Source organism: Lissotriton vulgaris, chromosome 3_2, assembly GCF_964263255.1.
Source record: "Lissotriton vulgaris chromosome 3_2, aLisVul1.2, whole genome shotgun sequence".
In the NCBI taxonomy this organism is placed as follows: Eukaryota; Metazoa; Chordata; class Amphibia; order Caudata; family Salamandridae; genus Lissotriton; species Lissotriton vulgaris.
Window position 1 is genome coordinate 11,850,710 of NC_141690.1, and position 25,273 is coordinate 11,875,982.

At 46.6% G+C, this 25,273-nt stretch overlaps 1 protein-coding gene across 1 annotated transcript in view; it reads left to right on the forward strand.

Moving 5' to 3' along the window:
• Positions 1–25,273, forward strand: part of RFC1 (replication factor C subunit 1) — a 742,181-nt gene that overhangs the window by 567,791 nt on the left and 149,117 nt on the right. The window contains exon 16 of the mRNA XM_086963975.1: positions 19,463–19,551. Within this exon, the coding sequence (XP_086820101.1) occupies positions 19,463–19,551 (89 nt within the window). The remainder of the gene's footprint in view (positions 1–19,462; positions 19,552–25,273) is intronic.

The window sequence follows — 25,273 nt, forward strand, 5'->3', positions numbered from 1 at the left end:
GGCACGCTGGGCAAGGGTACTAAGCAGGCTGGCCCTATCCCTTGTGTTTTTTGCGCTGGCGGTGGAACTTTTAGAATGCCGACTGGAACGTGGGGAGTCTGCCTGGCAGGCTCTAGACATGTACTGTCGATGTATGTGGATGACACCATTAAATACCTCAGGGACCCGAAAGACTTGGTGCCCCATCTCCTGCGAGAGATAGAGACCTTTGATGGAATCTCCGTATTGCACACCAACAGAGCTAAATCTAGTCTGTTCCCCTAGGTGGACTTTTGACTTGAGACAGAGCCCCCCCCCCCCAGCGATTGGGGCTAGAATGGGAAATATGTTACCTGGGGATTTCAATGACTAACAGCCCGAAGACCCAATATGATTTGAATATTGGAAGACTGCTGAATGGCCTGAAAAGTTCAGTGGATTTCTGGACTGTTCTCCCACTCTCAATTAAGGGATATAATCCTTTGCTAAAATAGTATTCTTACCATGCTGCCTCTATACACTGCAGAATGTGCTATGCCGGACTTGGAGGGCACTTTTTGTCAGGAAGACAGACTGCTATTCATGCTGATTTTGTCATGAAAAAGGAGACCAGTGGAACTAGTCATCCTAAATCACCAATGGGAGGAGGGAGGATCTCGGCCACTGGATTTATTCTTGTATTATGCGGCCACCCTACTCCAGCACTCTGTGAGCTTATTTGACGATGGACTTAACTGGGAGAAGACTTTACTGGCTGTTACCTATGATCCGTATACCCTCCCAGAGTTATGTATGGTCGGAAAAGTGTCCTGAAAGATCTCCCTAATCTGCTCCAGTTAACGGCAGTAGCATGGCAGGCAGTGGCCAGCAAGATTCGGAAAAGAGCCACCTTAGTGGGAGATCTGCCCTTCTGGGCGATACGACCCTTCGCTGCCATGAGAGCAGATAAAGCCTATGAGAAATGGAGATTAGGGGGCTGTAACTGGCAGGCAATCTCTGTTTGTGTAACCGATCTATTTTTGCCTAGGCCCAAGACCAATTTGGAATTAGCGCTGGGCAATTCTTGCACTACACTAGGCTGGCACGCAAGGAGTGTGATCCCCCTTCCCAGAATGCTCAGGTGTACGTGGTGGTGAGGCAGCTCCTTTATCTAGCAGACTGTTGGTATCTGATCCCGCATCTGCAGACAGCAGTGGTACAGGATAGAGGGGGCTCCACAGGTGCAAGATGGGAGAAGTGGAGTGCGGACCGTCCAGAGGAGACCACAGCACAGGGGTAAAAACGGGCCTGCGAGCAGGTTAGGCAGGTCTCCCTCAATGCAGGTTTAAATTATTAATGTTTCACTATCTGCACAGGACCCACCTAACGCTGGCCAAGCTGACATGGATATACCCAACGAGGCCTGCGGCTTGTCACAGATGTAGGCAACCGTGTAGTCATGCGCTGCATTGATGCAGTGCTGGTGAAACTTATGCATATAGTAGGGCAGGAGGTGAAGGAATCCGCCTCCTATGCCTGCTAGGAGTGGTGCCCAAAAAAGGGCACCAAAGGCTTGGCTGGCAGACTTGTTGGAGTCGGCCCTAGTGGATGAACAGCACATAAAACTCACCTGAAGGGATGACAAGGTGGGGAGGATTAGAAGACCTGCGGAGGAATGCTAAAAGTGCTGGATCTGCTGTCCTGAGGGACACAGTGAGGGGGACCGAAGGCAATGTTAAGGGAGTAACCAGGTAAAACTGCAGGGAAGGTGGGAGGCCCAAGCTTAAAGTGTTTAGGAATATGCTGTTATGTACAATTGTGTCACTAAGCAATCAAAAGCCTGGTCTCATTGTAATGCATTGTTTGACAGACTGTAAAACACCAATAAAAAATAACTTCCAAAAACAAGCCTATTGATTTTAACACGTACTAGTAAGTCCGCTTTGTCACAATGTTTCATAATACACTGTTCACACCTTTGAATGTGCCATCACTCCTGTCAATGAACCAATAAGACGTATAGACTTAGCCATTGACTACACATTGACCAACAAAGGCCCATTCAACTGCACATAATCTGATTACCATCATGCATACAATTATAAAATTACAAGAATGTAGAAAAATACAGTTTGCAAACCAATATTTAACCCCTCTTAATAGTGCCTAGCAAGAATCATGATAGTGAAACACTGGGATTGGCGGTGCTGGAGATGCAGTGGATGATGGAGTGATCGGTCCATGTGAGTTCTGCGACATGGCCATCAGACCTAGGACGCACACCCACTACCCCTACACATGAGACACACCGTGACACAAGCCTTCAACACTAGCCGACTGGACTACGGCAATGCCCCTACGTAGGAATTGTATTTACAACAAGGGGTGGTGAGGGACAGAGTCTCTGAATTAAGCAGAAAGCTCTCACCCAGTCAAGAGATCAGGGCTAAATCCAACACCGTTTTTTAGCTCACTGCACCATCCCAGTTTCGGAACCTGGCTGTATGCAAATTAGTCTGTTCCTGTCCCAGTGCATGATGGGAACAGGGCAAACCAAACTACAAAAGCCAATTCTTACACTGGGAAGGAAACAAGCTCCCGGGGACCGGTTTCTGGCATTACAGCCGTCTTCGGCCCGGTTTGCTTGAATCCTGATGGTGCAATGAGCAAGGGTTCCACGCTTAGGGTGGACAAAAATATTTACAACAAGGGGTGGTGAGGGACAGAGTCTCTGAATTAAGCAGAAAGCTCTCACCCAGTCAAGAGATCAGGGCTAGATCCAACACCGTTTTTTAGCTCACTGCACCATCCCAGTTTCGGAACCTGGCTGTATGCAAATTAGTCTGTTCCTGTCCCAGTGCATGATGGGAACAGGGCAAACCAAACTACAAAAGCCAATTCTTACACTGGGAAGGAAACAAGCTCCCGGGGACCGGTTTCTGGCATTACAGCCGTCTTCGGCCCGGTTTGCTTGAATCCTGATGGTGCAATGAGCAAGGGTCTCACATCTGAGAATACCCTTCCACGCTTAGGGTGGACAAAAATATTTACAACAAGGGGTGGTGAGGGACAGAGTCTCTGAATTAAGCAGAAAGCTCTCACCCAGTCAAGAGATCAGGGCTAGATCCAACACCGTTTTTTAGCTCACTGCACCATCCCAGTTTCGGAACCTGGCTGTATGCAAATTAGTCTGTTCCTGTCCCAGTGCATGATGGGAACAGGGCAAACCAAACTACAAAAGCCAATTCTTACACTGGGAAGGAAACAAGCTCCCGGGGACCGGTTTCTGGCATTACAGCCGTCTTCGGCCCGGTTTGCTTGAATCCTGATGGTGCAATGAGCAAGGGTCTCACATCTGAGAATACCCTTCCACGCTTAGGGTGGACAAAAATATTTACAACAAGGGGTGGTGAGGGACAGAGGCTCTGAATTAAGCAGAAAGCTCTCACCCAGTCAAGAGATCAGGGCTAGATCCAACACCGTTTTTTAGCTCACTGCACCATCCCAGTTTCGGAACCTGGCTGTATGCAAATTAGTCTGTTCCTGTCCCAGTGCATGATGGGAACAGGGCAAACCAAACTACAAAAGCCAATTCTTACACTGGGAAGGAAACAAGCTCCCGGGGACCGGTTTCTGGCATTACAGCCGTCTTCGGCCCGGTTTGCTTGAATCCTGATGGTGCAATGAGCAAGGGTCTCACATCTGAGAATACCCTTCCACGCTTAGGGTGGACAAAAATATTTACAACAAGGGGTGGTGAGGGACAGAGTCTCTGAATTAAGCAGAAAGCTCTCACCCAGTCAAGAGATCAGGGCTAGATCCAACACCGTTTTTTAGCTCACTGCACCATCCCAGTTTCGGAACCTGGCTGTATGCAAATTAGTCTGTTCCTGTCCCAGTGCATGATGGGAACAGGGCAAACCAAACTACAAAAGCCAATTCTTACACTGGGAAGGAAACAAGCTCCCGGGGACCGGTTTCTGGCATTACAGCCGTCTTCGGCCCGGTTTGCTTGAATCCTGATGGTGCAATGAGCAAGGGTCTCACATCTGAGAATACCCTTCCACGCTTAGGGTGGACAAAAATATTTACAACAAGGGGTGGTGAGGGACAGAGTCTCTGAATTAAGCAGAAAGCTCTCACCCAGTCAAGAGATCAGGGCTAGATCCAACACCGTTTTTTAGCTCACTGCACCATCCCAGTTTCGGAACCTGGCTGTATGCAAATTAGTCTGTTCCTGTCCCAGTGCATGATGGGAACAGGGCAAACCAAACTACAAAAGCCAATTCTTACACTGGGAAGGAAACAAGCTCCCGGGGACCGGTTTCTGGCATTACAGCCGTCTTCGGCCCGGTTTGCTTGAATCCTGATGGTGCAATGAGCAAGGGTCTCACATCTGAGAATACCCTTCCACGCTTAGGGTGGACAAAAATATTTACAACAAGGGGTGGTGAGGGACAGAGTCTCTGAATTAAGCAGAAAGCTCTCACCCAGTCAAGAGATCAGGGCTAGATCCAACACCGTTTTTTAGCTCACTGCACCATCCCAGTTTCGGAACCTGGCTGTATGCAAATTAGTCTGTTCCTGTCCCAGTGCATGATGGGAACAGGGCAAACCAAACTACAAAAGCCAATTCTTACACTGGGAAGGAAACAAGCTCCCGGGGACCGGTTTCTGGCATTACAGCCGTCTTCGGCCCGGTTTGCTTGAATCCTGATGGTGCAATGAGCAAGGGTCTCACATCTGAGAATACCCTTCCACGCTTAGGGTGGACAAAAATATTTACAACAAGGGGTGGTGAGGGACAGAGGCTCTGAATTAAGCAGAAAGCTCTCACCCAGTCAAGAGATCAGGGCTAGATCCAACACCGTTTTTTAGCTCACTGCACCATCCCAGTTTCGGAACCTGGCTGTATGCAAATTAGTCTGTTCCTGTCCCAGTGCATGATGGGAACAGGGCAAACCAAACTACAAAAGCCAATTCTTACACTGGGAAGGAAACAAGCTCCCGGGGACCGGTTTCTGGCATTACAGCCGTCTTCGGCCCGGTTTGCTTGAATCCTGATGGTGCAATGAGCAAGGGTCTCACATCTGAGAATACCCTTCCACGCTTAGGGTGGACAAAAATATTTACAACAAGGGGTGGTGAGGGACAGAGTCTCTGAATTAAGCAGAAAGCTCTCACCCAGTCAAGAGATCAGGGCTAGATCCAACACCGTTTTTTAGCTCACTGCACCATCCCAGTTTCGGAACCTGGCTGTATGCAAATTAGTCTGTTCCTGTCCCAGTGCATGATGGGAACAGGGCAAACCAAACTACAAAAGCCAATTCTTACACTGGGAAGGAAACAAGCTCCCGGGGACCGGTTTCTGGCATTACAGCCGTCTTCGGCCCGGTTTGCTTGAATCCTGATGGTGCAATGAGCAAGGGTCTCACATCTGAGAATACCCTTCCACGCTTAGGGTGGACAAAAATATTTACAACAAGGGGTGGTGAGGGACAGAGTCTCTGAATTAAGCAGAAAGCTCTCACCCAGTCAAGAGATCAGGGCTAGATCCAACACCGTTTTTTAGCTCACTGCACCATCCCAGTTTCGGAACCTGGCTGTATGCAAATTAGTCTGTTCCTGTCCCAGTGCATGATGGGAACAGGGCAAACCAAACTACAAAAGCCAATTCTTACACTGGGAAGGAAACAAGCTCCCGGGGACCGGTTTCTGGCATTACAGCCGTCTTCGGCCCGGTTTGCTTGAATCCTGATGGTGCAATGAGCAAGGGTCTCACATCTGAGAATACCCTTCCACGCTTAGGGTGGACAAAAATATTTACAACAAGGGGTGGTGAGGGACAGAGTCTCTGAATTAAGCAGAAAGCTCTCACCCAGTCAAGAGATCAGGGCTAGATCCAACACCGTTTTTTAGCTCACTGCACCATCCCAGTTTCGGAACCTGGCTGTATGCAAATTAGTCTGTTCCTGTCCCAGTGCATGATGGGAACAGGGCAAACCAAACTACAAAAGCCAATTCTTACACTGGGAAGGAAACAAGCTCCCGGGGACCGGTTTCTGGCATTACAGCCGTCTTCGGCCCGGTTTGCTTGAATCCTGATGGTGCAATGAGCAAGGGTCTCACATCTGAGAATACCCTTCCACGCTTGGGGTGGACAAAAATATTTACAACAAGGGGTGGTGAGGGACAGAGTCTCTGAATTACGTAGGAATTGTGCACACCTTTTACAGAGACTTCAGACCATGCAGAACGCCACAGCCAGACTCAACCTCTGCCTTCCCCGACAAACCCACATCACACTCCACCTCAGGAAACACCACTGGCTCTCCATACAGAAGAGATGTAAATTCAAGCTGCTGAACCACGAACACAAGGCTCTACACAATCAAGGATCTGCCTACATTAACCACCACCGGAACTTCCACTAACCATCGAGAAGATTACGCTTCACCTCGCTTTCACTTGCCCATACTCCCCGCATCCACCTAAGCGAAAGTGGAGGATGCTCCTTCTCCCACATCGCAGCAAAAAGGAGCGAAGCTACGTCAGAGGGTGTATCGCTACTGTGAACATTGAACAGTGTCCAGAGTTAGCTTCTCCATTTGATCAGAACAGAACTGCTGGTCCAGGATGTGAAAGAATCCTCACATTGTCAGTCGAAATAGAGAAAGGATTGCTGATGACGGCCTTGTTGGTTGGGCTTCTATCCCACACTGCTGCCATCTTAGATCGATGGATAACCTACAGTGGAAAGAATTTGGAGTAGCCACTGTGCTATGAAAAGGAATGTAGGGTCAGAGTGAGAATAAACTGAAGGACTTGGTGGTCGTGATATTGGGTAGGATTATTGTTTTAATGATGACAATGTTGAGAATAAGAAAATGAGTGTGAATTTAGCTGTGCCATGGGGCCTGTGTAAATGCAAGTAGAAGGGATAAAACGTGAACTTTTCAGAGTGAAACAATTCTAAGTAGAGGGATTCTGAACTGCAATAATAACTGGGCTTTTTAGGCATATACAAGTCAGCAACCCTGACGATACAGAAATCATGAGGATTGTTTTCATCCTTCTTTCTGCCACAAGGTGAAATCTTGACTGAAATGTAAGGTATTTTGTTCAAAATGAAAAAGAATGTCTGCCAGAAAACAGGGGAGAAACTCCGTCACTGGAGATGTAGTGTGGGGAAAATGTAATAGTCTGAAAAGGATATGTAGAGGAGAAGACCATAATGCTGCAGGATCCCATGGAGAGAAGCTGGAGAAAAAAAAAGTCACTGACAGGACATAATGAGATACTGCTAGTATTTGCTTCCTTGAAGCAGCAGTGTCAGATCTACAGTGTCTGAAGACTATAGCTTATGCAGCTTCATTGTTGCTATTTCCTTCAATGTTTCATTTAATAAAAGGTTTGTCAAATAGTTTTTCTTGTCACCATTAATAAAACAATGACATTTAAAAATTTGCATTTGCTGCTTTTCTTAAGGAATAATAAATGTAATTTGTCCAATTAGCCTACAGAAAATATTTATTTATATATATATGTTCTCAACTCCAGGTTACCCGCTAATCCTATCATCACCTTTAGACGGGCTAAAAATATGGACATGACTTTGGACAAAGCAGCCCCAGAATTAAAAGCCGAAAGATCTTGGTTAGCACCTTCCAAAGGTTTTTCAAATGTTCAAGCTGTCGTGCTTGTAAGTTTGGTGTCAGCATGTCTCACTATTTTACGCCCTTCAGTGTTGACCCCCAGCCGATCAATGGCAATTTTAGTTGTAAAACCGACCATGCTGTTTGTCCTGACGTGCACCTGTGGCTTGAAGTACGTGGGTAGTACGAAGCTCCAGGTACACGTCAGGATATTGCAGCATCTTCGTGCCATTTTACATAATGATCCGGCGTACCCGGTGGCCTGCCACTTTAAAAGAGTCCACAATAATGATTTGTCTTGTTTGAGATATTTTGTGGTCGGGGCCATTCCCCATCTCAAACGAGGAGGGGACCGTGAGTTATTATTAAGACAGCTTGAAACTAAAATTATATTAGAATTTGATATTCGCTTGCCAAATGGTTTAAATAACATTGAGGAAATGCACCACTTTTTATAATGTTTATATTACAGTTATGCATAAGTAGCTAGCTTGGATTCACTATTTTTTATCTCTCAGCTCCCTCTTAGTTAGGTTCTCTATTTTGAGGTTGAGTCAGTGTTCCTTACTTCCAATTTTATCGTTCCTGTCTTCCGTATACTGCACTTTCCTGTACATGGATCAGCTGTTCTATTGATGTTCTATTCCTAAAACGTTGTTTTGTATATAGGTCCTTATTTATTTCCTGATATTCACGTGCATATACTTTATTTATGTGTATATAGGATGACATTTCTGACCATTTGTTTTATTAGGATATTTAAGAAACCCTGAATGAATTCATTATTAGGTGTTTTTGTACTTTTGTAATCTTTTTGATACTACTTTTGTATTAGGTGAAGGGATTGTATTTATATATAAAAAAAAATGTATTATGAAATTTTTGCTACCATCTTTTATCGATTGTTTTTAAGAGATATATTATGTCATTAAGTAAATATATGCACTTTATCTCAGGGATCGGAGTAGCATTGTATATAATAATAATTGTATCTCCTAGATGTCAATTATGTTGCACACTGTTCTTGTTGTTCACTTTGTGTACACACATTTGCACCATCATTAGCACTTTATTATCCATGGCTGCTGAATTCTAGTTTTGCACATGAATCTTATGAGGTTTAATAAGTTTCTTTCCTTTATTACTCTTTAAATAAGATTATTAATATGTATTTATACAATGATTTCTTGCTTAGCTGCTATGTGTATCTATTGTTTTAACTATTAATGGATTTTATCACTCGCAGTAGATTTTCCCCTTTTTTAGGTCTCGCTACGACGAACGCGCTGAAAGCGCGTTCTCGAAGCGAGAACTGTAGTCGGCGTCTCAGCTCAAAAACAAGTGTTTCGACAAGACCTGGCCGCGCGCAGCGTTTCCCCATAGGGATAACGTTGGGCGCGTCCGCTTCTGCCGACAGCATGGCAGGAAAGGATCGGATTGCGTCGCACGCCTCGTGGAATGCAGGGGGAGTCTGCAGAGGGACGCGCGGCGCTGTTCACGAGGCGCGCGGCGCTGATAAGCAGGCTGGTTCTTTGAGTGAGCATTCCACGAGAATGCATGTTCTTGTTTACATTGCTGGCTTTTTTTGTTGCTAGTTTCCAGCAGTAGAAGAGATACCAGCGCGGACGGGGAAATGTCTCTTATCGAAGGTTCGTTGAAAGAGTTCTTGCAGCGATCTCCCATCTGCCAAAGCAAAGCAGGCAGCGGTATTTCTGTTCCAGAAATACGGGCAGGGAGTGGGAATTCTGTTTATGGCTCAGAAAGAGGCATGAAGCATAACAGATGTTTATTGTTACCTAACTCAGTGGTCCTCATTGTATCGACCTCAGGCGGATGAGAGGCTGATATTTGAACCTGTGACCATGAGGTTTCAAACAGGCCCCATACAGTGGAAGCCACTTGACATAGACATAGAATGGGACATGATTTGGGAATTCTGTTTCTGGCACAGAAATGGGACATGGAGTGGGAATTCTGTTTCTATAACGGATAAGGAGTGAGAATTATGTTACTAGCACGGAAGGGGGGCATTTGGTGCAAATTATTTTCCAGAAAGGTTTGCACAAACTACCCCTGTTGTGATAATGCATGTATGCATCCCGCTGTGTGGCTACAGAAAACCGGTCCATTGAGCAGTTGTCAGTTTGTGCCGGCAGTGGCAGGTGGGGGCACCGACACTCATTTTTAACATCAGCACTTCTCTTTCAACCGCAGATTAAAAGTACAAAAAGAGGCTGCCAGAGCGAGCGATCGAGACAGGTGGTGCAGGGTGGTGGGCGAGAGAGACAGGAAGTGCAATCAAGAATAGACTGCCTTGGTATTTGGAAACGCAAGTATCCTTCTGGGTTGGGTAGCGCCTAAAAAACTGGATCTTTGCACTCATTTTTTGTATTTTTCACTGTTTGATTTTTTACAAATTAAGCACAGTTTGGAATGCTCACTTCCCACAACCCTTCCTTAAAATGCCTCCTTGTGCGCCCACTGCCTGGTTCGTTATACCCCATGGAAACCAGTTTCCGATGGCGTCTTGTGAATGTCTGCTTGGCAGTGTCAGAGTGTGTGTGTGCGTGCATCAGTCTTAGGGCATATGTGTTTGTGAACGTTTATACACCTTAACAGAAGGTGTGTGAGAATGGTTTGAGGTGAGTGAGTTATAGAAATTGAAAGTGTGTGACACTCTAAAAATGTGTGAGCATGGAATATGTGTGCGTATGAGCGTACACACATGTCCCAGCACACGTGTACGTGACTATGGACCTGTGCTAGGGACTGACTGCTGAGACCGGCGGGGTCGGCGGTCTACGGGAGACCGCGGCGCACCACGAGGAGTCAAGGCCCTGAAATGCTTGCTATGCCTTGGTGACTCTCTTAACACTTCGGGCTCCATTTGGCCGCACTGTCCACGCCGGGAAGCTTGCTAACGAGGACGCCATTGGGAGGCGCATGCCTATAGCCCCCGGTCTGGGACGACAGTATTTGCATGGAGCCGCTGTGAACAGCGTGGGACGACCGGACCCGGAGAATAGCAACCATTTCCTGTGGTCTTCGCGGAGCACGGCGGCTTCACGACTCAGAGGTACTGGGGGTGTTGTGGGGGCCTGGGTGGCCGGGACGACAGCTGCTGGATCCCGATCGACTGCTGCTCCCCCCCCCCACATCAGGACTGCAACTTGGTGCCTGGAAGTGGCGCACTGCCTCCCCTCCTTGCTTACAGACACACAACTGGTGAGGAGGGAAACCTGTGTAGGCTGTCTGTGCTTTGGGGATAGCCCAGCCGCCACTTCTCTCTGAACTCTTGTGCATTAAACTCCGGGAAGCGGCTTGCTGTCCAGCATTCCTTACCTGTGTTGGGGCCGTTCTGCCACAGTAGTGGACTGCCTGTGTACTCACCACTACTGCATGGTTCTCCCCCGCCCGCCCCCCCAAGGGCATAGTTGTATTCACGAGAAGTGGGACGAAACAAGGGGCAATCATTTATGAACTCGGACTCCAGCCCACTCCGTGGCATCCCTGGACAGCGTCCTTCGCCAACTGCGTCAAGCCCCTACAAAAGACCTACAATGGGCAAACCAGATCACCGGCAGCCCAAGCTATCGTTTGACCCGCTCACGTCCAAGAAGGGGCTCCGGAGCACGCAGGATGCAGGTACCTCCCAGGCCAGCTCGACGGCCGAACATGGCTTCACCTCGGTCACGGCTGACTTGCAGCAGATGATGCAGGAGATGAGGCAGGGCTTCGCCACTATAGTGGATAAAGTGGACAGGATGTCCTCCAGAATGGACGCCATGGTCCAAAAAATAGATGTGCATGAGGAGCTTATCGCTGCAACTGAACGCCGCATCTCTGACAACGATGATACCACGGCATCTCATACGACGCAACTCTTGAGAATGGATAATGTTCTACGAGTCATTGCGGCTAAAAACGAGGAGTTGGAAGCCCGCAGTCGCCGGAATAATATACGCGTCATTGGTGTGCCGGAGTCTACCGACACAGGCCGCATGGAGGAGTATGTGGAAAAAATACTCACAGCGGCGATTGGTCCAGACGCATTCTCTAAACAGTTTATTGTCGAAAGAGCACACCGATCGCTGGGGCTGCGGCCCAACCCTGGAGCATCACCACGGCCCATCATCGCGCGTCTCCTTAACTATCGAGACCGAGACGCTGCACTGAAGGCAGCACGTGCCAACCGCACCCTTACCTGTGATGGAGTCTCCTTCTCCATTTCTCCTGACTTCACCCCTGTGGTGCAAGAACAGCGCCGAAAATTCCTGGACGTAAAGAAAAAACTCCAAGCGCTGCAGGTGGATTATGCACTATTGTACCCTGCCAAACTGAGAGTGACACATCAAGCCAAGCAGCACTTCTTTACAAACCCACAGCAGGTGGAAGACTTTGTGAAAACTTTGAAACGTGACCGCGCTGGGGACAGACGTAATCGTGATGACAAGCAAGAGGACTTCCATTCGGCAAACGAAGATGAGTAACACTGATCACTTCCTGATTGGGCGATATTTCATTTCCTGTACTTTCCTCTCAGGCCTACTGGAAGGCCTGCCGCAGATCTAGCCTCGATGGCCGCTTGGAGGTCATGGGATGGACATTGGACTTCTGGTGGTAATGTATTCCAGGCACCCCATCACAACCCCCCCCCCCCCCCCCCCCCCCCACTACTCGACTGAGCCCCAATGTGGCCGTACAGGACGAGGGGCGAGGTGTGGGGGGTGGATTTGTGCCCAACTAGACTGCACCCCGAAGGGAATACCCCATTTCACTTGTTGACTTTGATCCAAATGTTGGGTTGTTTTGGATTTGTTAAGGGTGGTGGGAGGGTTAGGGTTACAGGCAAGTTGGGGCTGCTTTAGTGGGTGGAGGGTGGACGGGTGGACGTGCGCTTCCTAGAGCGATGTGGCACTTCCGTGCCTTTTCTTTGACCTATCTTAAACTGCTGGTATTACTGCATGCTATTTTATGCTTGAGATGCATGTTTCAGCACTTTCGATGCATGACACTTGTTGCAAGCGATGCTTCTATCACACACGGGTATCGATCCTGTGATTGGGAGGGGGCCAATGCATACTATGTTATGTGGCGATGCTGGGAAGGAGGGAGGGGTTGCCTGGCACAAAGATATACTGTCTTTTCTGCGCTACACATTATTTTATTTACTGGGAACTTACCATATGGGGATTTTGGAAGGTGGTATCCTGTGCATGACTTGACGCGACCTATGGAGTCGATTGCATTTGATTCTTTACAGGCTTCTAGGTTGCGACTGTTGAAGTTGTTAATCCATGGGGGAGGGGGGGTCGTTTTGTTTCTTAACCATGTTGAACTGTTTTACACAAAACCTACCAGAGAGCTGCTAAATTTTGACACATCAGGACTTTGTAATGGTGAAAGAGACGGTGGTCTCACAATACAGGTTACACACGCAAGCATTAGGCTTTTATTAGGCACCGGAGTGCAGGCTTTACCACAGCACGAGCAGTGATGGACCGCGGCCTTTGGCACGTGCTCCCCCACACAATGAGACCATTTACCACTGATGGGTGATACTGACCTGAATATTTTAGCATCATTCGCATTAAAGAAAAATTATTTCAACTTTAACGGAGAATTTTTCTTCCAAACGAGTGGAGTAGCCATGGGGTGTCCATTCGCACCAGAACTGGCGGTTCTTTTTATGGCACTCTATGAGGAGAGATTTGTCTATCAGAATAATCCATTTGTAGAGCAAATCTCAAGTTGGAGTCGATATATTGACAACATTTTTATGACATGAAAAGGGAATGAAGACGACCTCAAAAGATTCCATGAATGGCTCAATTCAATTCAAGAACACAAGAAATAAAATTCAGTCTTAATTACTCTAAAGTAAAAATGGCATTTCTTGACGTTGAAGTATACCCAACGGAAGAAGGTCTAGTTAACTACCCTATATAAGAAGAAAACTGACCGGAATAAGGCTCTTCACTTTCAAAGCAATCATCCACGTAATCTAAGAGAGAACTTGCCGTTTGGGCAATATCTCCGGATCAAAAGAAACTGCCACTTTAAAGATGAGTACATGTTTCATGCGAACAACCTTACTGATAATCTAGTAGCCAGAGGCTACCCAAAAAAAACTCCTTAGAAGAACAACGAAGAGAGCATGGTGGGTCCCCAGAGACACCCTCTTAGAGAAAAGAGAAAAACCTGCACTCAGGAGAGTGGTATGTGTCTCAACATTTTGCTCGAATTCCAACCAGTTGAAGAAAACCATACTACAGAATTGGCATCTAGTGGAAAACGTTGATGAATCTCTCAAAGAAAAACCACTGTTTGCCTTCAAAAAAGATCAAAGTGTGTCAAGCCACTTAGTACGAGCAGCAATAAAGAAAAAACATCCAACAGTATGCTCACTTCTGGGGCTGCCACCTATACAAGGACACCATAAATGCGGTTCATGCATTTGCTGCTCGAGTACAGAAGGTGGTACACTCTTCCAGCACAAACAGGTTTTTTGGAAACATGAAAAAAAATTCCAATTGCAGATCACGATACGTCATATATGGCATAAAATGCCCATGTGACAAACTGTATATTGGGAAGACTAACCAAGAGGTTAGATGCCGAATCATTCAGCATAAATCGCGAATTAAGAACAATGCGATTACTGCACCTTTGGTGAATCATTGGCGGACCAACAACCATACTCTGGATGATTTAAAATGGTCAGTGATTGCTAAAATTGAGAAGGACCCCCGAGGCGGTGACATCGAAGACAAACTGTCACAAAATGAGGGTATGTTAATAGTTAAATTTAATACAGCCATTGATGGCCTAAATGAAATTTCAGAAATTTATCGACTATAGACACACACTTTGAAGCGTCTTTGAACAGTAACAGGAGCAATGTTAGCTCTAGCCCCACTACTTAGATCAACACTTCGGACCATGTGGGATCGCCAGTGGCATTTGTACCAGTTTAGCTAACTTCTCCCCTCTGTAATTCAAGTCAGACATTGCATTCGCATGTAAAATGCGTTGCGATACCTAACGAAACTAGCCGAATATTCTGGCAGCGATTATTTTGATTATATGTCAGTTGCGAAAATCGCCCGTAAACTTCAATTCCCAGAACCTCTTGAACCAGGAAGTAATAGGACATTTAGACGTAAAACAGCAATATGGATTTGACGGCGTTAGTCTTCTGAAGAAAGACATGGAGGCTTATGGCGTGAATATATGAACTGCTACATCGATTGAGCAACAGAGGTAATTTCAGTCATGGACTGAGGCTACTTAGCGCTTTGTTTTTGAAAGGGATTTTACGAAAGGAGATCTAACACTAGTACCCTTGGTTCCAACAGGCGCGACACTCTGCCCGCCCTTCCTCATCCAAACGCTGGATTTTGGAACACGCCATACCACAAGTAAGAAGCCACCCCCTCCCCTCTTTTCGAATGGTTTATGAACACAATACGATTTCAGCGTCCCCATTGACATGTAATCCTTTATCACACAGATTTCACTCTCTATGAGCCATAGGCTGCCTGAAAGCGAAGTTTGTGAGTATACCCGACTTTGTTTCTGTTCGGATAACTTGTTTTTAAGATAGAGTTGTAAATAGAAGTGACTATTGACACTAAGCAGAGTCTGTACTTGTGTTTGTTTCAGCGCCCAAACTCAAACAAATCGAGCACCTTTGAGGTAGGATTAGGCTTCCTTTTTTTGATTTAGAGGTGATATAGGGCGGGTCTTCTATCAGATTGACTTATGCCTGTTCTTTCCATTCACACCTACGTGGTCCTGATGAAATTTCCCTTAAACAAAGGGTTATCGAAACGCGTAGACCTTCTTCATACAGCATTAGGATTGCTGTGCATAAAACAAAAAAATGCTTAAAAATTGAAAAGTTTTTCCTATGCTGGTCTCTTGTGTAAATTTGAGTTGTAAATAATTTTTTGTATCAACTGATGTAAAGTCATTCATGTATTGTATGGATTGTATGGTTGAGTGAGTGAGAGTTTTTGAATGTGAGAATTGTTGTGAGTAAGTGTGGAGTGCAGTAAGCAATGTTTTCTAATCATGTGAATCTTTTCTAAATATGTTCTGATTAAATTTGAGATTAAAGTTAATTGATTTATTCTGGACTGAAAAAAGTGTCCTGAGATTTACTGTTTAGCTCAGTAGGTCGAGTGGTCATCCCAGACCCTAGTAGAAAGTAGTTGGCAATATTGGTGCTCGTTTTGGTTTTTGATTATTAGTGAGGCTTGTCCTTATTGCCCGTGAGCCCAGACCAAGTTTTGGTTACGGCAGATTCTGCAGGGGCGGGTCTGGTAACCAGCACGCGGGTCAGTCCACTTCCACCCCCGCTACCTCCGCCTCTAAGCTTTCCTAATCCGAGCTTCAGGGAGCACCCCACGCCGGTGGGCGGCAGGGTCCACCACCACCTCCACCACTGGAGCGAAATTACATCGGACAAGTGGGTGCTGCAGATAATCCGCCAAGGTTACGCACTCCCCTTTCTGTTCTCCCCTCCGGCCATGCCACCTCGGTACCACCACATGTCCGCGGCTCATTTAACTCTTCTCCGTCAGGAAGTCTCGGCCCTCCTGGCCAAGGGGGCCATCAAATGCATTCCCGGTCAGGAAGTAGGGTGTGGTTGTTATTCCCACTACTTTCTGGTCCGCCAAAAAGTTCCTCTCAGAAGCTCCCCTTCATCGGAGCGGTTCTGGATTCTGCGCTGTTTCCGGTCTATCCTCCCAAGCAGCGAGTCTGGGATATTCAGGCTATGATTCCGATCTTTCGGCCTCTATCCCGGGTTTCAGTCAGAATGACCCTCCCGCTCCTGGTCCTCTTGGCCTCCTGCATCCTGCTGGTGCAACATGCCAGAAGGCATATACGGGCTCTGCAGTGGGACCTGAAGTTCCAGTGGGCACAGCATCAGGCAAACCTGTCCGATCATGTCCAGATCTCGGGGGGGACCTGCTCAACAGTTGCAGTGGTGGCTCACGAATCGTGGTTGGGTCAGTGACAGATCCCTCACCCTTCCCCAACCAGAGCACACTGTGGTGACAGATGCGTCCCTCCTTTGATGGAACAGTCACTTGGGAGAGGTGGAGATCAGAGGCCTCTGGTCTCCGGCGGAGTCCCGGCTCCATATCAACCCTTTGGTGCTGCGGGCGATCCGACTTGCACTGAAGGCATTCCTCCCCTCTGTCCGGGGAAGTGTGGTGCAGGTGTTAACGGACACCACCACCGCCGTGTGGTAGTGCAACAAACAGGGCGGGGTGTGGTCGTGGACCCTGTGTCCGGAAGTCCTGCGCCTCTGGACATGGCTGGAACATCAAGGAATTACCTTGGTGGTTCAACACCTGGCAAGTTCTCTGAACGTCAGAGTCGATGAACTCAGCCGCCGGTGCTTGATGGATCACGAATGGCGTCTGGACTCTGACACAGGGTCTCTTTCAGCAGTGGGGAGAGCCACCAAAGAGAACGCGCAATGTCATCAGTTCTGCTCTTTGGAATTTCCAAGGTTGCTCTCGCTCGGCGACGCTTTTCGTCGCGAGTGGAGTTGCGGTCTGTTGTACGCCTTTAGACCTATACCACTTCTGCCCAGATTGCTAAAGAAGATTCGGTGCAACCGGGCCCAATTCATTCTTGTGGTTCCGGATTGGCCACGAAGATACTGGTATCCCGAGCTACTCAGCATGGCGATCGATCCCCCGATCCGACTGCCTCTTCGGGAGGATCTTCGGTCGCAGCAGCAGGGAACGGTCCTCCACCCGAGCCTATCCAGCCTCCACCTCCAAGCTTGGAGATTGAGCGGTGACAATCGACAGCTTTCGATCTTCCTCCCGAAGTCTGTGATGTGATTTTGGCAGCCAGGTGTTCCTCCACTAAAACGGTATACACCTGTAGGTGGCACAAATTTGTAGCATGGTGCACAGTGAAGGCTGTGGATCCCCTTTCTGCCCTTCTTTCAGAAGTCCTTCTGTTCCTTTTTTTTTTATCTTGGACCAGCAGGGCTCTGCCCTGGGCACTATTAAAGGTTATCTTTCTGTCGTCTCCACCTCTCTACGGCTTCCTGATCAGCCTTCTCTTTTTAAGTCCCCGGTTGTGAACCGTTTCCTGAAATGCATTACACAAATGTTCCCTCCGGTTCAGTTTATAATGCCCCAGTGGGACTTGAATCTTGTGTTGACTTACTTGATGTGCGCTCCCTTTGAGCCGCTTCACAATTGTCTTTTGCGTCTTCTCACCTTAATAGACTGCTTTCCTGGTTGCCCTCACCTCTGCCAGAAGAGTGAGTGAGCTCCAGGCTCATTCTTCTAAACCTCCTTTCCTTTCTGTTCATCCGGACAAGGTGGTTCTAAGGACCCGTCCTTCTTTCTTGCCAAAGGTTGTCACGCCCTTCCACATTGGGCAGACCATCACTTTGCCCGCCTTCTCTCCGCCTCCACATCCTTCCAGAGAGGAAGAGAGGCTCCACTGCCTGGACCCAGAACGTGCGCTCTCCTTCTAACTGAGCCGCACACAACAGTTCCAGGTGGATGACGAGCTCTTTGTTGGCTACGTGGGCGCCTAGAAAAGTGGGGCCGTGCACAAGTGGACCATCTCCCGCTGGGTCGTTCTGTGCATTAAAGCTTGTTACTCCTTGGCTAAGAAGGAGCCTCCTCTGAGGGTGCGTACCCATTCCACCAGGGCAACGGCAGCCACTACTGCCTTGGGACGCGGTGTTCCCTTGCATGACATTTGTCAGGCAGCTACTTGGGCCTCACTGCACACGTTTACGAAGCACTACTGCCTTGACAGTTGGGTCAGGAGAGACAGCTTCTTTGGCCGCTCTGTATTCCGTGACTTTTTGGTATAATCTCGTTCGCAGACCCACCACCGGGGTTGGTATTGCTGGGGTATTTATTCTAAGGGAAGGAATATATCACTAACTTGTCTCATTCAGATGCACTAGTTACTTATTGTGTAACGATATATCTGTAAGAGACATTAGTTAGTGATAGATTCCTTACCCCCCACCCATCCTCCCTGTTCTGCGAGCTGATTACTAGGGTTAAGGTTATCCCCTTATAGGGCCCTAGTTTTACGCACCAATGGTCAGTCTCTTGCATGGCTCTGCGTTTCGCAGCGGAAAGTTGTGTGCAGAACTGACGTCCACGCGCATGGGTGGCGCCTAAGTAGTCTCCGTGATGTCATCTTGGCATTAACAAAGCCAGCGACGGACGAGGAGCCGCACGACGCCACCTACCGACGTGCAGGGGTACTGCTAAGCAAAACGTTCTGGATCCAGTCTGGCGCCTGGGGTTATTCTAAGGTAAGGAATCTATCACTAACTAATGTCTCTTACAGATATATCGTTACGCAAGTAGTAACTTGTGCTTTAGTGGGTGAGGGCAATTTTAAAAACCTTATGGGTTTCCCTAAAAGGTATTTTTTCTCTTTCTTTCTTATGGCCACTTTGGTTTGACATGGCCCCAAGTTAAAGTGCCTGTCTCCCCCCTTTTGTTTTAGCCTTTTGTGTGAGTCTTTATTGTATAGTGAGTTGTATATATACCATTGTCATGTTTGCTTTCTCTGAAAGGATGTTTGTTCAAGTAGTTTATCAAAATGAAATCAATAAGAAAGAAATAATGAATAAATAATATGTAGAACTAGCAAGCTGGCTAACTAGCTGATTTCAAATATACTGTATTTTAAAAACATTTTACATGGAAATGTATTTTCCAACTACCCATTGCACTGAAATCTTTACCATTTAGTAGAATAAAGATGTCTGAATAGTGTAAATTTTATTGAAAGAAGCTTGACAAAACTGACCAATTGTATCCGGTATTTTTTCATAGGTTCCTCCAAATCAGTTAGCACGAAGCATGCACTAATTATGGATGAAGTAGATGGAATGGCAGGAAATGAGGACAGAGGAGGCATGCAGGTATAATTGTGCATTGCAGCATGCATAGTAGCTAAGTAGGCTGTGCCCTAAAGTCACACTTTGATCACTTTTTCTTAGTTTTAATTTTTTTATTACTTGTTCAAAATGGCAACTACATTGCAAGCCCGACAGTGTACAATGTGATACCTTTACATCACTCTTATATTAGCATTTTGTTGTGATTTGATGGATACTATACATAACAATTTTATGATGTGATCAATGCAATAAAGGCATTTCTTTAAAATGTTGCTGTTCTTAAATTATATTATATATATATATATATATATATATATATATATATATATATATATATATATATATATATATATATATATATATATATATATATATATATATATATATATATATATATATATATATATATATATATATATATATGTATATATTGAGCTCGAACACCCTTGAAGTCCCAAGGAATAAAAGACAGCACTCGGGGGTACCTTGTCTCACACAGTAGTTTATTTACTACAAGCGCGCCACAATATATATATTCTTTTCTGCTTGTAACTTTTTTATCGCATTGTTTGAAATCGTTATTGCTTTGAAAGAAGAATATCACTTATTTTTCTATCATATGATGGGCTGCTTTGAATATTTGTCTGATGTACGATCAAGCCAACAGCCAAAATGGCTGCGTGATAGCAGATTGCTGTGCCTGACCTTGTAATCCGGTGTCATCCATCTTGCAAAATTGCGTCTTAGAAAGCTTATGCCAATGCCACCTGAATATGAACAGCCTGAAAGGCAGAGACACAAATTAATTCCAGAGCCTTATGGTGGGTATAGATACTGCAGCCTTCTGTGATGTGCAGTCTCGTAGGCCCGTGAACGATGGTGGTCATTGTGCAATCTGGGACTCAACAGCTGTATGCCTGCATTGTCAGATGTGCCCTATCTTCCCACTGTGCATTTGAGATGCAGTCACCTGAGACTGGACAACGCTGGATGAGAGAGGTTCAGCAGAAACGGGGAGCTTGTGGCGGGCAAGAATCTCATGTCCAACACATTGGTGATTGCCCTATTATGCATCGTAAAAGAGAAAAGTAGGGTCTGGGACTAAATGTTTAGAAAGGAAAATGAAAATAATAATAATCCCACAGCGTATCCAATTAAAGTAGTGATACAGGTCCAGTATAGGGATCTGTATATAACATAAGGCAGGGAGTTGCCGAAGGTTAATTAACAATTTAACTGAATTGCGGCCGTTCCGCAGGTAGAGCAGAAGCTACTTATTAGTAGCATTAATGGTGACCCTAGCTTGGGAATGAGCACAGCTGATATTGGCTACTGTTTGTCACGGATTTCTATACACACGCTCCTATTCTGTGTGTTGCCATGCGTTTTAATTTGCATGTAAAGCCCTTTCAGGTTCTTACTAACTTGTCGGGGTATGCACTACATTTACTGTGAGAGGCATCCTTGTGGATCTTTAACACAGATCTTATTGCTATCAACTGATGGTCAAGATGTCAGACATGTGTCTAATTTTCTATTTATGTTTTTTCCCCTCCTCTTCTTTATTCTCTTTTTAATTATGTAAATTGGCAATATAACCCCACAGTGTGGGCATTCTGTATATATCATTGTTAGGCAATCTTGTGTTGTCCTGAAGATGAACCTTGAATCAGAATAGTGTTCGAAACGTCGTCGACTTTTATACACTAAATGCTTATTTATCTTGTGATACTATTATTTGCATAAGTGTATATTTTGGATTGTTTGTGTATAATTTATGTTGTTCAGACTGCCTTAATTTGCCTAAAATTCCCCTGTTTGTTCCTTCCTTGTGTGTGCTAGTTGGGCACCGGCTGGTGTCCCACTTGTATCCCACCTAACTTTTATGCACTTTATACATTGAAAATTAAACTGTCCGGCTGGACATTGGATATAGAACTATTGAGTCTATATTTATTGGAATTCGTTGTTCTCAGCTCTAGGGACATTGTTTTTGTTAATATATAAGCACCCAAGGTCCCTAGCTTATTGCACCTTTGGGTACCCTTGTGTTCTTTAAACAATATAGAACTTCATGAGGGCAAGTGTATTAGGTGGTTCTAAATAGTTGACCCGAACAAGCATACATTATCCACTGGTGTACTCCACTAGATAGGGTGGTTCTCTAGATATTCACCGTGGACCACCCTATTTTCTTTTATAAATGCTGCAGGCAAAAATCTGAGTAAGTCAAATTATGCCTACAGAGCGTGGAGTCTCTCTCCACCATGTCTTGACGGTGATGGATCGAATACCATTCAGATACCGTCCTTGCTGCCACACAACATATTCTCAAAGCGACGTCCATCACGTCTGTAATTTGTGCCTGTTACCTGAGCACAATGAGGCTACCTGCCATTCTTTTTGGTTCAAAAAGACTCTCTGTGACCATCAAGCTCGTCGCCTCAAGATGTCACCCTGGGTGGCAACTGCACTCTCCTGTCCCAAAGACATTGAGGGGGAACATCATCCACAACTTTCTGCTGCAGATGAAGAAGTGTTCTTCCTTGGGGATAGCTATGGTTCCGAGCTTGAAATTGAGAATCTGCCACCAGCGGTCAGTGAGTACGGCAACCCTTCCCTTTCGACACCGCTCTCCAGTCGAGCAGCTCACCTTCAAGAGGGACACAGCCATCCAGGCTTTCAAACCTCAACTGCCTTTGGGCCATTGTCTCCACCAACCATTTACTAAGGACACTCGGCTCAGCCTCGGCTCAGTGCTGTAGAAGCCCTCAAAGCCAACTGCTTCGGCGCCAGCTACTACAAAGCCGGCACTGAGCCGACCTTCGGCGTGGACTACATCTGCCTCCCGGCTGGCCAGACTATCTTCGCCGAAACTAAAGGTGCCCTCGAACCCAAGGCCACTAACCATTAAAACTGACATTGTTGCCGGCCCTGTTTAACTGATCGTCCACAAGCTGCAAGAGGAGATCGAATCAAGGCAGAAACACCTGGTCATTTATCCCCATACAGCCCGGATCCTTTCCCGGCCTCCAGGGTCTACTGCTACTCCAGCTTCCAAGTGCCAACTGTCCTTTGAGGAAGCTTTGGACATTCCGGCAAAACAGTGCAAAAGATGGATAAGTGAACCAGCCCTTTATCCCTCTTTGATCAGACTCTCACCCTGTTCCTCAGCTTTCTCCTTCCCACCTGATTCTCCTGTAGCCCCCCCTTGATATTACACCCCAGTGAACTCCTCACTCTGACGCTGGTGGGCAGGGGATGATACATATGCCATTCTCCACAAGGTGTCTCATGGGGGTCATTTGATAGATTCACCTGGGGACACAGACCCTTACCTGTACCCTGCCCGTCCCTCTCCTCCGGACGATTCTCTGCTCTTTCAGGATTTGGTGGGTAGACCGGCCCTATTTCACAAGGTGGGCCTTCATACAGAGCCCTTAGAGGAGCACTTCTTTTTTGAAACACTCTCCTTCCCTCACCAATACCATCCCATGCTTAAGGGCATGTTACCGGACATGCCTGACTTGATTAAGGATCCGTCCTAGCCAGGGTATTTACACCCAGGGTAAATAAGAAATATAAAGCTTCACCTACGGATCCTATTTATATTCGTGGTTAACTCCACCTTATTCCCTAGTAGTCATTACGTCTCATGAGTTGGCCAATTCCCAGGTCAGTGGAAATGCCCTGCCCCGGAGAAAGAGAGCAAGCGCATAAATGCTGCAGGGTCAGACTGATTTGCATATGGCCATGTCTGAACTGGGGTGGCAGAGTGAGCTAAAGAATGTTGATGGATTAAACCAGATCAGTTGACTGGGGGTGAGTGTTTGATTTGCTCAAACGCTCCGTCCATCATCCCCTTTTGTATCGCAGGCTAAAGGGCAGCAGCCCAATCCAACAACCTATGGCGCATTGCCAATTCCATCAACCTCCTCTCACATTATCGCAGTACCCGGAGGGACAAAATGGAGTTGGTCCTTCAGTACACCTCAGAGGAATACAGCAAGAGGGGGCATGAGGTAGTCTCTGAGGGCAAGCAGATATTGAACACTATCATTCGCTGTGCCCTAGATGCTGTAGACACTGCTTCCAGGGGAAGTAATTCTGGGTTTTTGTTACATAGGCACGCCTGGCTTTGTATCTTCAGTTTCAAACCGGAAGTTCAGCAGCACCTTTTTGGTCTACAAGTGTTAGAAACAATTAAAAAGGATAGAAAGACAGCTAAGGTGATGAGAGCATGTGAGTCAACTGCTCCTTGTGACTTCTTTTGCTGCACTTCCTATCTTGGAGGCCCGAAGACCACTTCCCCCTTAGACTTCACGTCATACCAGCACACTCTGGGACAACAATCCTCTCTATTAGAAAACGTAGGAGTGTCCTATAGGGGCGATAATTCTAAAGGCAGAGGAAAAAGTGGGTCCCCCAAAGGAGCTGCAGCGGCCACCAAACCCTGACGGCCCCTTCTTACCCCCAGTCGTGGGCGCCTACAAGACTTTTCCCCCCACACAGCAGTCCACCACCTCAGACCAGTGGGTATTGGATATTATCCAACATGGTCATTGTCTGGAGCTCACTTCCACACCTCCCACCATTCCACCTCATAAACACAGACTTTTTCCAGAGTACCTTAGATTTGTCAAAGAAGAGGGCCAAGCACCCCTCAAAGGGGCTATAAATCCCATTCCCGCCAAAAGCAGGGTACAGGAGTGTACTTCCTGTACTTCTTAATACTTAAAATGGATTAGTCCCTCAGTCCTATTTTGGACCTTAGACTGCTTAACGAACACCTTCTATTGGAACATTTTTATACGGTCACCCTCCACAATGTTATTCTGCTTCTCCAGCAGGACGACTTCATGACTGCCTGCGTATTGAAGGATGCTTATTTCCACATTCCAATAGATCTGGCGCATCAGCAATATCTCAAGTTTGTGGTCAGCAGAATACACTATCAATTCAAAGTACTCCCCTTAGGAGTTACCACTGCCCCTAGGATGTTTACCAAGTGCTTTGCTGTGGTGGCCGCACACCTGCACAAACAGGGTGTTCATGTCTTCACTTACCTGGACGACTGGCTGATCAAGAGTGGCACCGCCCAGCTATGTTGCCAGCATATACAAGTCACAAATGATCTGCTCCACAGGCTAGGGTTTACCATCAACGCTGCACAATCCCACCTCCAGCTCCTCGATATCCAACCCTATTTGGGGACCATTCTCAACACAGAGGCAGGCATGGCCTATCCAAACCCTGCTAGAGTGCAGTCTTTTCAAGCACTGCTCTCTCTTTTCCAGTCTCATCAACAAGTCGCAGCCTGGACAGTCATGCACATCTTAGGCATGATGGCCTCCTGTGGTGTCATAGTACTGTATGCCAGGTTACACATGCATCCGCTGCTAGTGTTGATTGGCTGCCGCAATTGTCACTGCAATGATGGAACACCAACAACCTGTTGCAAGAGTGGCCTTTCCTCTACCCTGTTCTGTAGAGGACTGTCACAACGGATGCCTACCTTACGGTATGGGGGCACATCTACAAGCTCTGACTGTTCCAGCCCTCAGAACAGGGTCTCCACATCAAATACTTGGAACCTCTAGTCATCCATTTAGCATTGAAGGCTCTCCAACCTCGCCTGATATGCAAAGTTGTCCTTGACCGCACGGACACTTTGATAGCCAAATATTGCCTTCAGAAAACAGGGGAACGCACACTCGCCACAACTCTTTCAGTTATCTCAGAT